Consider the following 12,483-nt stretch of genomic DNA (forward strand, 5'->3'; position numbering starts at 1 on the left):
TCTATTGTGAGAAGGAGAAAGGCGGTGACGTAATCGATGAAGCTCACTTCAGGCGGGTGGTTCAAATTGTAACCTGAAATGGTGCTCACGTGATCAAGCTTACTTAAAGGGTGCAATCCAAAGAGTGGTCAGTAATGGGAATCGTGTGATGATGCTTACGTGAAGCGGGTGATTCAAACAATGCATTGAAAAGAGGTCACGTGATGAATCTCACGTATTGCTAAGAGAGAGTAACGAACGGGGATCGCGTGCACAGGCGTGCTCGGGGATCGCCTTCAGGGGGAGGCGCGAGGCTTACCGCAGAGCCCTCTCCTTAATAGATACACTTATGGGGCTGACTTCTGCCCCCCCCCTCGAGCCACAGTTCCTTGCTTCCTTATTATGTCAACGTAGAGGTTGAATCTACGCCCCCCCCCCTCTCTTACAAAACTAGGGGGACTCCCCCCCTTCCCGTACGCACGCCTATGATCGCGTAAATTATGGATGATGAAGTTTGGGGTGAACGTGATGTAGATCAGATTCAGCAAAAGAGGACTGAGCTAGAAGTGTAAGAGGAGTGTCTTATATTCATACCTTAGAAGTAACATGGCGCAATGAACGAAGAAATTTGAAGGGACTGGATGAAAGAGGAGAACAGCTTCACGGTCCGAGAGGTTTCACAATGTAGCACTGGCGAGACATCTCTATTGTATACACACTAGTAGCTTCCGGGACGGAATACGAGCACACCTAATCGCCTCCCTTTTCTAGTCTCTTCTCAATGGCGGGCATGCCACACTTCACTTGGTATATGCAGAAGGGCATGGTTGGAGGGACATTGGACAGCCTTGAAAAGCGGCCGCCCTGCCCGCAGCAGGACTTCTTTCTCGGTCAGCAGTTGGTCAACACGGCCAACGGCAGCGAGGACTGCCTGCACGTCAACATCTGGGCGCCAACTCGAAATTGCTCGTCCGACGCGGAGCACGGCTCGTGCCAAGGGAAGACCGTGCTGTTCTTTCTCTACGGGGCGTCCTTCCAGAATGGCGGTAACAGCTTCGAGGTACGCGCTTCCAGAGACGACGCGTTAAAATGAAAGAGTAATGCCAAAAATCGTCTCGTGTGTACGTCACCGAACGACATAACACGTCACAGATTGACAACTTTTGTGACGTCATTGACGGTGAAGTCCCGTGAAGTGCCGTCACATATGATGATGTCATCGCACGACATCATAACTTGGTCAACGGTGGGCAGATCACCGAGGCAATGAAAAAATAACGTTACGTGCAAAAATTTTTCGGAGGGTGGCAGGGCTGGAACATTACATCTAAGGCAATATTTAACACTTTTTAACGCTAACCACCATACTCAATGTTAACCGCCGATGGCTTTACTGCTTTTATTTTGTGGACATAAGATTTTGACAAGAGTTTTGCAATAGTAATGTTGAACACTTGAAGTTGTTTGTGTAGCCCATTTTGCATCCTCGACATCAACGAGAACTGAGAGCAGAGGGAAATGAGGATAGGAGGTCCACAATTCAAACGCGTTTGCATAGCCGAAATTTTTAGCGTTTTTATCGATCCATGACGAATGTGCCGAATGGCTCAAGGGCGGAATGTGCGTATACTGATTAATTAGTGCCACACCATGCACGAGAATTAAGGTGGATAAGCTCCGCGATGCGTTAATGCAGCCAAAATAGCAAGCTTGCGCAGCTATATAAGTGGTACCACGCAGATATTTTTGTACCGCCACGGCCAGACCAGGAAAGGTGTGCGGGCGACATACGCCCACGCGCATCTATTGTCCGGCCATGGTCCACTGGATCGTGCTACCTTCGGCCGATTTTATGAGTGTATAATTCTATGTCAAATTCAGGCCACAAAGAACGAACTCTCGACGCATTTTACATTGCCTTGTAGAATGTAAATATATATATATATATATATATATATATATATATATATATATATATATATATATATATATATATATATATACTACAAAATTGTCTGGCAGCTCTCTTGCCCCAATTTCTGTAAAAAAAATGTTCTTGTTTACAAGTTGTCTGTATTTTAAATTTTTTTCGTTTTACTTCTACAAAACTTTTACAGAAATTGTCTGCATAAACACAACATTCAGTTTTTTTCCTTACAAAAAAAACATGTTTTCTGTTTTTTTCTTAGGTTATTTCACTCTTACTTATTGTTTTGCTGTACATAACCTTTACATGTAGTATGCAGTGAGGCACATTGGCCCGTAAGAATGGCTAAAAAGCAAAGCTCACAGGGTCCCTTCTGCATAAGACGACTCGAAGGCGAAAGCCACCTTCTTTGTTTTCTTCCCAGTCGGTGTATTGAAATGGTTGAAAGCTGGGCAAGTGGTTGATTGTTGCGTCACCGTCACTTGTACGGTATAACGATGTATTGATACTCCCCCGCCAAGCTTGCTGCGTGCACCTAACGCGGTTTTGCACTGGCTCCGAGATTGGACGCATTGAAAGCTTTCTGTATCTCATCTGGTTTCGCACTGCATGCCCCCGTGATCGGCCCTCCTTTGACCCGGCGACGGTATACCACAAGGTGACGTCATCATGTGACGCCACAAATTTGGCTATCAATGGCGGCGCCGATGGCGCAGGACGACGGTCGATGACGGCGGTCTATTTCAGTGCTTGGTGAGGCATTCGACGTTGTCGCGTTAACGTACTTAGGAATTCGCATTAGTAGCAGCCGTGGTGGACCATTTCAGTTGGAAGTAGGTAGGTGTTTTTTTTCCATATATTTTCTTCTTTCGTCCACGTTAAATGTGTATGTTAGCTACACTGTATATAGAATATATTTGATGCGTTCTTCACGGGAACAGGTAAATAAAACGTGTTACGAAAACATCGTATTAAACAAAGAGGTTAAAAAAATCTGCGTATTTCTTGAGCAACTCATTTTCATCGAACGTTGACATAGCTGAATAACTTGCAGTGCCTTTTTTTTTCTTTTGAATGACAAGAGTGAATTAATTTAAAATATAAGAGAGAGAGAAGCTCTACGAATTTTATTCTCTCTCTCTTGCCTCAAAATTAGCACGACTGAGGCCTCAGCGTGGCTTGTAACGCGGTTTGCGCTGGCATGCCAAAGAATGCACGTAGAATTTCTGGGTGTATAGGTCACGATCCCTTTTCGCGGTTGAATTATCCTGTTTTGGGCAAAGGTGTGATCATAGCAAGCGCATGAAACTCAACTATTACATAGGGACGTTGGCATGTAATGAAATGAAAAACAATTATTATGCAAAATCGTATTAACGAGATTTACTGCATATACTAGCGCAGTGAAACAGTAGGAAAGGACTGAAATAAATTAGGGCAGACTTCATGACTATGGTCAATATATTATCTATATGTGGAGTTTAACGCCCCAAAACCACCATACGATTATGAGAGACGCCGTAGTGAAAGGCTCCAAAAATTTCGACCACCTGGGGTTCCTTAACGTGCACCTAAATCTAACTATACGGGCCTACACCATTTTCGCCTCCATAGGAAATGCAGCAGCCGCAGCCGGGATTCGATCCCGCGACCTGCGGGTCAGCAGCCGAGTACCTTAGCCACTAGACCACCGCGGCGGGGCTGACTATGAACAATAGACGGCGAGATGACATGAGGCTATTCAAATTGGGAAGTAGTGTTTGAAAAAGAGTAGAAATAATTCTTTGTGAAAGGGCCTCTGGCACCAGAGTTATGAACTGAGCATTTCGCTGGCAGCTCTACGACGGCCGGTACCTGTCCGCTTTGGGAGACATCGTGGTGGTCGTGCCCAACTACCGTGTCGGGGCCATGGGCTTCCTCAGCGGGCCGTCGCCCAACACGTTGCCGGGCAACGTTGGTCTGCACGACCAGCGTCTCGCGCTGTCCTGGACGCTGGCCAACATCGAGCTCTTCGGCGGCAACGCCTCCCGCCTGGTGCTGGCCGGTCACGACGCCGGGGCGACGTCGCTGGGATACCACCTGTTCGGCGGAGACTCCGGCTTCTGGACGCGTAGTGCGGCTCGGTTCATCCTGCAGAGCGGGGGACCCTTTCACAGGTACCTGCAGCTGTGGATGGTTGGCTGTGGTGGCAAGATGTCTGCCTCTTTGGTACAGTGGTTGCGATGCTCGGCTGCTGACCCGTATGGTGGTCGCGTGTTCGAGCCCAACCGTCGGTTGCATTTCGACGGTGGCGAATACTGGAGGTTTGCGTACTGTGCGTATTCAGTGCACGTTGAAGATCGCCAGACAGCTAAAATGTTGCGATCCCTCCACGACGATGTGTGTCATAACCACATCGTGGCCTTGGCAATGAAATCAGTAGATATTACTTCACGTGGTCATGACGCTGCTTTGTTTGGTAAGCAGGGTCATGCCTCTGCATTACATATAGGCTTCAGATTTATGCTGTTTCCTTCCAGGTACGAAGGTGATGGTGTCGAAGGTACCATTCGTCTCGCGACTAGCCTGCAATGCCCTGCAGACCTGGTGACCGAGGCATCACTCCGGTGCCTGCAGAATGCGTCTGCAAATGCGGTAGCCCGCAGCAAGATGGCGCCCAGATTCGTACCTATTTTAAAGAGGGCGCCAGTTTCCAGGCCGCCGTGGCGACATACCCTGGAGACGCCGGCCCCGAATGTACGCATTGGTTCGTTTGTATATACCTGCTTTTACAGGTTCAAAAGCGCGGACAAGACATTACCAAACGCCACGGAACAGGACATTTCCGTGAATTTCCATACTAGAACAAATTGACGAAGAAGACTGCGCCTGCCACTAGGCGTTCGTGGCAACACGGAAGCTTCAACCCGGACCACTGCCGGTGTCCCCTGCCGGTGTCCCGGCACGTGCGTTGCGGCTGTGCGGCTAGCGCGTGGAAAGGCCCTTGGGGCCTTTCCACGCGCTAGCCGCACAGCCGCACAGTTTTTCGAAAGAGCACAGAACATATTTGTACATCACGTGTACCGTCACAGTGCCTCAATGCACAGTCACATTCAAGTATAGCGTAACTCTTTTTCGTTCCCTTTACATTCTGGCTTCCCTTAAATGTTATTTTATAGCGACGTGGTGGTTACAGTTACTCAAAGTGCACGCTACGTTTTGCCGTCGAGTCAATCTGTTCGGTCTAGCCCACTAATATCTTGAAAACCCACAACGAAGAGATCTACAGCTGCTGTTGAACGCTCACACGCAGACGTCGGGACCCCAGGCCAAACAGTTCCTGCTGGGCCGAGTGCAGAACGAGGGCGCCTACCCATGGTTCGTGGAACAGCAACGTACTGGCTCCAGTGATCCCCAGCAGCTCGCCACTCGTCTAATAGGCTACGACAACCTCGATCGCTGGCAGAACGCCACGGGAGCCGTACTTGACCCGACCGCCGACGAAGACTCGTATCAGGAAGCCGTGGGAGACGTCCTGGTGAGAATGCTCAGAGGCAGCTGCTGAATTATCTCCTCCATTTTCGTGCGCGCGTGCTTTGGATATAGGGAATGCAGTGTGCCTGGTATACCTTTTGCTTAAGAGATATTTGCAACGCAAGCAAGTGCTGTAATAAAAGCGACTGTAAAGTGAAGAAAGCAAAGAGAGACGCACACGTGAAGTGACAGATTGACTGTCCATTCACTGCCTCACTTTCCTTTGTCCTTTGGGTCGCTGTGTCGCTTGCGTTGCAAATCTTTTTCAAATGTACTAACTGACTCACCCTGGCAAATCACTGTTCTTCTTCAACGCCTAATACTGAGTGAGGCGTTTGAAGATTGTGGCAGCTGTGCCTATTCGTCCGAGGTGTGTCGCAAGCGCTTACGGCACGCTGACGTGGGGAGCAACCCAAACACAAGTTAGCGCGGACATGTATGCCATTGACGCTCGTCTCTCTAAAATAAGACGAGTTGCATTAGGGGCGTATATGCAGCGCGTCACTATAGTAAGTAGCTGTTCTCTAATGCGCCTACCACCCCCTTTAGCGGCAGGTCGCTGTTCCCGTATACTCAGTTTCATTCAGCCATAAAACTTGCAAAGCTGTCGAAACCAGCGAAATTCTTGCAGTATATAGATACGCTGCCACTTACAAATACGTCATTGACTTTAACCATACGTAATAAGATTTGTTTCTGATTTTAGAATAAGAAATATATGTAGATGCTTTGTGCCTTAAAATAAGCACACCCCTTTATTTACTCGGTTGTGAATTGGGTGATCCGGATCGCTGGGCATCTTTGCTTTCGTTTCCAGGCTTCCGCGATTAGTTACGGAGCTAATCACAGAGGCCATGTTTACAATGATCAAATTTGTAGCGCGAGACGCGCGGACTTACACATATTGATGACTGAACTTCTTGCATAGTTCCCACAGTGTTGTACCCGATGTGGGAAATGGAGTACAGAGGTTGAAGGGCAAGCCCCCAAGATCTGGGCGTAGGCGATCAGTCTCGTCGACCCTATAGCGGTAAACGATAGTGTATACCTGGAGAACTATACTATCGCAACACGTGCAATTCCGGGCGCCTGCCTTGCATGTACAGGAGGCATGTCCCATGTCCCGGCTGGCGGAACAGTTGCACGCGTCGAAGAATCGCGTGTACGCCTACGTGTTGGGCTACCGCCCCATGTACTCCAGCTGGACGGACGAGACAGAAGCCGTCCACTTCGACGACATGGAGCTGGTGTTCGGCGTGCCGCTCAGACCGGGCTCGCCGTCCAGTCAGATGGACAAGCAGTGGTCCAGGACCATGATACACGTGTGGTCCACGTTTGCGCGCACGGGGTGAGCTACGTACATTCCATGCCGTCAACATGAGTGAACCCGAAACTAAGAGTGGCGGTTAGCAGCGCCTGTTTTTAGGGGCACTCTTCACGCCTCGCTCTTTCCAGACACGTCTTGTGTACAGCATACAACCTCGTTGAAAGGAAGTGGCGTGGGGACCATAAGATAGTTCGTTACGTGCAATATTCGTTTTCATAGCCTTGCGCGGGCACCTGACGCTCCATTTAAAGGGTGAAGGGGGAGGGGGCATAAGTTTCATTACAGTGCTGCCTCTCCATGCCGGTTGAGTCCGAAAGAGAACGAGCTCCGGAACGCATACGAAGATGAAACTGCAGCGAAGGCGTCAATGGTCCCGGACTGTCATTGGTCCCGGACTTTCTAGGGGTAAACGTGGCAACGGTTTGAATGCAAGTGGTCGCGATTATAAAAAAAAACATTGCCATAAGTTTAAAAGTAATGATAACGAGTGGGCGAAGCTCCGGGGAATTATTAACTCCCGCACATTGCCAACTCGGTCATTCAAAGACGTGACCACACGTGCGTACAGTATATACAAGGTTGTTTATTACTCACAATGCGCATATGGCGCTTATATGCCCATATGAATGTCCCTATGGACATCTATATCTGGATATCAATACGGATATCCACATGGATATCCTTATGAATATCGATATGGCTACCCATATGAATATAAATATGCATACCCATACGGATGTCCAAGCCAAAGTGGATATCCATAGCGTGTCAAGCCGACATACAGGGGACATAGCTCGACCCTAAGAAGCTTCGCCACAAAAAAATGTCAAAGATACGAGTGAGTAAAGGTATGGGTCATAATTTGCGCCCTTCTTCTGATGATTAGCCCCATTGGGGCCTTTTATGTTCGTTGTAGCAGTAGAGACAGAAATCGGAAGTAAAAAATCCGGAATATGGTCTATTCCCAATATGGCAACAAGAGAGAACAAACATGAGAAGGCGTAATAACGACGGAATGAACTTCGTCTCACGAAACATGTTTCTGTTCAAATTCATTTGAAGAAGTATGTGACCATATTTTAAAACAAACTTTTAAAGTCAAAACCTCATTAAAATGTTGTTGCGAATAAATATTTCCTTCAATAAATAGTCATTCCATAAATATTTTGTTTCTATGCGACCTTTTGAGTTTTGAGCTTTGCGCAAGCTAGACATTTCTTCATTATTGTAGGTATGGCAGAGACGTTAGCGTTCTCGGTTTCAGTATAAAAATAATAATCTCCTTGAAATGAAGCGTAGCCCACCAAAGAACGTTTCTAGTTCGCTATAACCAGTAACTTTCCATGTCACTGTTCGTTATAGCGAGGTTCAGTGATAGTATGAAGCAAGCAGTCAACGCTAGAATACACCTCAAAAGAATCCTCGCTATAGTCGGGTACAACTTTAGAAAAGTATGAAGTTGGGCGTGTTGGTAACGCATAACCGATACTTTATAAGCATGAGGCATTTCCTCCTTGAAAAGCAGATGGACAGATCCCTGGACCAATAAGCGCGCACTCTAGACGAACGTCATGACCCGGCCGGCCGGTGACCCCGCCTTCGGATAGCATTACCAAGTGCATGAACAGAACTATTTCTTCGGTCACGAAGGCGGGTTGACTGGCACGCTCGGGTCATCGTTTTTTTTTTTTTCGGTTTAACCTGACTATAGGTTTGGGAATTGCGAATGGACAAGCGCTATACGCTTAAATTACGCGTTGACAACTAGGCAGTTGACTGACGCGCTCGGGTCATCTGCGCAGGGCCTTTCTCGAACTTTTTTTCGGTTTAACCTGACTATAGGTTTGGGAATCGCGAATGGACAAGCCCTATATACGCTTAAATTACGCGTTTACGACCGTATCTTCTGTGGAGAGGAGATTAAAAACTGGAACCACAAACCAAAGCGCGCTTGACTTCTCATGATTTTTCTTCTTCCTGCTGGAGTACCAAGGCTTTGTCTAATAAGCACTACCTGCAACGTCGTACAGTTTGTGATAAGGTTTACAAATATTCTGCAAGACTTTAATTTGAAAGCGCACCGCGCATCAAACAAACAAACAAACAAACAAACACAAGACGGGACACTAGTCAATTAAAATACGGTTGATCGCGACTCACGCCATGGGTGTAGGTAGGAGGCAGATTTAACCCTGCCTCCTCAGATTTAATTTTTACATGCATAAATGTACACGCGCACATAAAATTACACACACGAACCTGCATAAAGATAGTTGAAAACCCCGACCCCCTTCTTCTGGCTCATGGCTCATGGATGGGCTTAACCAGAACTCGCCCCTTTTGAACGCAATGCTACACCACCACAAAGGAAAAAAAATGGTCTCATGGCTCATGGATTGGCTTGACCAGAACTCGCCCCTTTCGAACGCAATGCTACACCGCCAAAAAGAAAAAAAAAGTGGTGCAGCTTGCGTCACTCACTGCAGGATCGACGTGTTCTCGCAGGAAGCCACCCACCGTGAAGACTTCCAAGTGGCCCGCTTACGACTCGCACCGGCTCACAACCATGAAGCTGGGACCACGGGGAGTGACCGCGCAGCGCGACCCCAAGTGGCAGCGCTGTCGTGCCCTACGCGATTCCGGCGGCGCTGCAGTGTCGACGTCGCCCTTGAGGGCGACGCAGCACGGCCACTACGCCCCGAGCAGAAGGCCCTGACTGAGCGCCCGCAATAACCCTTTTTCTTTTCATAATCGCTTCTTTGTATATATTACGGTTACAATCGAAAATGTGCGGTCCATGCGATTCTCTCAGGTTCCTCTTGGCAGCCTGCTTAACTAACTTATTCATCTTATTTATTTACGTATACTGCTGTCTTCATAGACGAGACATACAAGGGCGATAACCTCAGATGATCAAGCAACGAACATGCAGTGTATTCGACACGTATCACAAGATGGAGTTGTAATCCGCTTGCCGCAATGTGGCGACGCGGGGCGCTTGTTAAAGGCCTTTTTTTACTTAATAACCATCCCTGGTTCGGAAGACCATGAATTGAATGCGGCTGATGTTGATTGGGTATACAATACGAGACTCTAAACTAGCTTATGATTAGGGTGTGAGATCGTAATCGATGCCAATAAAGTATCGATTTTACTTAAAGCCATTCTTATATTTTAGTCGATTCTGATCAAGTGAATTGGCAGCAAGTAATAGCTCTTTCCGCGAAATGGGAGCGAGGTTTAGTGGTTAATTGCCGAATACGCAGCGTCCGTAATGGCGTTGCGTACTTCAGAAACGCTGCATTTCGTAAAGTGCGCATGGGCAGCAGCTCTGCGCACGTGTTCCATGCTGCTGCGCACGAAAAACAAAAACGCTATTGTTTTCGTAAGCCAAACCGTATAGCAACGCTATTTTCTTTTCGTCGACTAGATTTGCACACACTTTTCCTTTTCATCCTTTTTTTTTCATTTTTTTACAGCGCACAGTTTTGTTGGGGCATCTTCACTGCGACCTGTGTTGCGATTGATTGGTTGATTGATTGTTGATATGCGGGATTTAAAGTCCCAAAACCACCATATGATTATGAGACGCGCCGTGTAGTGGAGGGCTTCAGAAATTTTGACCACCCGGAATTTTTTAACGTCCACCCAAATCTGAGCACACGGACCTACAGCATTTACGCCTCCATCGGAAATGCAGCCGACGCAGCCGCAATTCGATCCCGCGACCTGCGGGTCAGCAGCCGAGTATACCTTAGCCACTAGACCACCGCGGCGGGGCTGTGTTGCGAATGAAGTGACAAAAATGCCAAAAGATCAATGATGCGGTCACCCAACAGTCACCAAACAAAATACAAGTAGCAGGTCTATTATACCAATATATATATATATATATATATATATATATATATATATATATATATATATATATATATATATATATATATATATATATATATAAATAAAAAATGAACTTCACAAAAATATTCAACTTTACAACATAAGCCGTAGAAGGAGCCGGCTATAACTTCACCCTCCACCGACGCCCGCCTTTTTGCTACATGTGAGACGCCATGTGACGTCAGACACTACTCAGTCTGTGCAACGTGCTAATCAAATATATACGCACCCAATTAAAAAAAATCTATAAATGCTCGAAGGACGTCGAAGAACCGAATCCGCGACCTGGCAGCAGAACCGTAAGTCATGGGATGTAAGCATGACTAAGCAACCGCGCTCCTTATCCGACGGGGCAAATTGCGGGTCCTTGCCCCCGTCTTATCGTGTTCCCGTGTAGTTACGCACCCGTACGTTCAAGTATCGCAAATCAACACGACCAACCAGCCTAATTACAATCGGGGTGCTCGGACGAGGTTGGGGAGTCGAACTCTCGACCTACAGCAGTTTACGAGTGTAAACAGCGCAATTCACTGTATCCGCATGCATTTTGTGTCTGTTTTTGAGTTGTTTTATTGATATCGTTTAGTTGTGAATTTTTACGAGAGTGACCTCTAATTCTTGAAATGTGTTATGTAAACTTCTTATGCTATTTATGTTTGAATTTTGTGTGTAAAATTGCAGGTTGCTTGAAATCAATGTATTGAATATATATATTGTTTGCCAGTGCTATTGTTTAAGCTTTGTACTGTCACGGACTGCGGAGAGACAAGGGCCTTTGTCAGGCTGTTCGCCTTTAGCCCTTTGCCCCTGCAGTGAGCTCTGTATCCGGCTTTCTGTAAATAAAGTACTACTACTACTACTACTATAATCGCGCGGTAGCCATGGACATGTATATAAGTGAGCGAGAGATCATAAAAAAGAAAAGGCCGGTTTTGCGCAGAACACGCAACACTGTCACAGCGGAAGCTAGAAAAGCGGCCTTTTTAGAGCCGCCTTTACACATTCTTTAAGTAACTGCTATACAGGTACACTTGTACTACGCCATATGTTCGTGTAGTGTGGAGGCATTCACTGTCCTTTGTCATTCTTTGGAGATGCGTTGTACCCGCTACACACTATAGGCGCTCGTCTGTCTTTCGTCATTTCCCGTATTCATGTGCCGTCTTTCTCATCTTCTAAAGACGATAAATAATTATGCCTAACGCTACTGTAATGGGTTGGAGCATTCGACGAGCCACTCGTTACGCGATTGACATCGTGTGACTCCTGGTTGCTCCTTAATTTGGTGTTCTAAAACTCTCCGTCAATACAAAAGCTGGAAACCACTCTATGCCGGTCCGTTATCTTGATGTGAAACCTTACATATCGAAGATACTACGGATGTACTGCCAACGTCTGTGGGACGCTCAGTCTAGCAATAAGCTTCATCTCATTAAGCCGAATCTAGGGTATTGGCTTGCAACCATAAGATCAAGACGAAATGAGGTCCTATTTTTAAGGCTGAGAATAGTACATGCTTACGACACTCACAGTCATCTTTTAAATGGCGGCGACCCTCCGAAATGCCGTATGTGCGGAGAGACACCTACCGTCCTTCACGTATTAATAATGTGTGCAGGATTGGAAAATCTCAGGAGAAAGTATTCCTCTAAACGCTACTATGAGCAGATCCCCCTTCATCCAGCAATGTTTTTTAGGTAACCATCCATGCTTTGATCATCACTCTGTCTCAAACTTTCTTAAGGAGTCCCGCACATTGAACATTATTTGGACTTTCGACCCGTAGCACATACTCTTCAAGAAGATGCTGCTGCGGCATTATGTGCTCAGGCGCTAC

The 12,483-nt window shown here is 46.9% G+C and overlaps 1 protein-coding gene across 1 annotated transcript; it reads left to right on the top strand.

Annotated features, from left to right (window-relative positions):
- The first annotated feature begins 760 nt into the window (after positions 1-760).
- LOC142774877 (acetylcholinesterase-like) lies at positions 761-9,462 on the top strand. Its single transcript, XM_075876027.1, has 6 exons — positions 761-1,039; positions 3,743-4,209; positions 4,426-4,540; positions 5,199-5,423; positions 6,526-6,767; positions 9,252-9,462. Exons 1-6 carry the CDS (start codon positions 761-763, stop codon positions 9,460-9,462), a joined length of 1,539 nt encoding a protein of 512 aa, XP_075732142.1.
- Positions 9,463-12,483: the final 3,021 nt, after the last annotated feature.

Source organism: Rhipicephalus microplus, chromosome 10 (assembly GCF_043290135.1).
Source record: "Rhipicephalus microplus isolate Deutch F79 chromosome 10, USDA_Rmic, whole genome shotgun sequence".
NCBI lineage: Eukaryota > Metazoa > Arthropoda > Arachnida > Ixodida > Ixodidae > Rhipicephalus > Rhipicephalus microplus.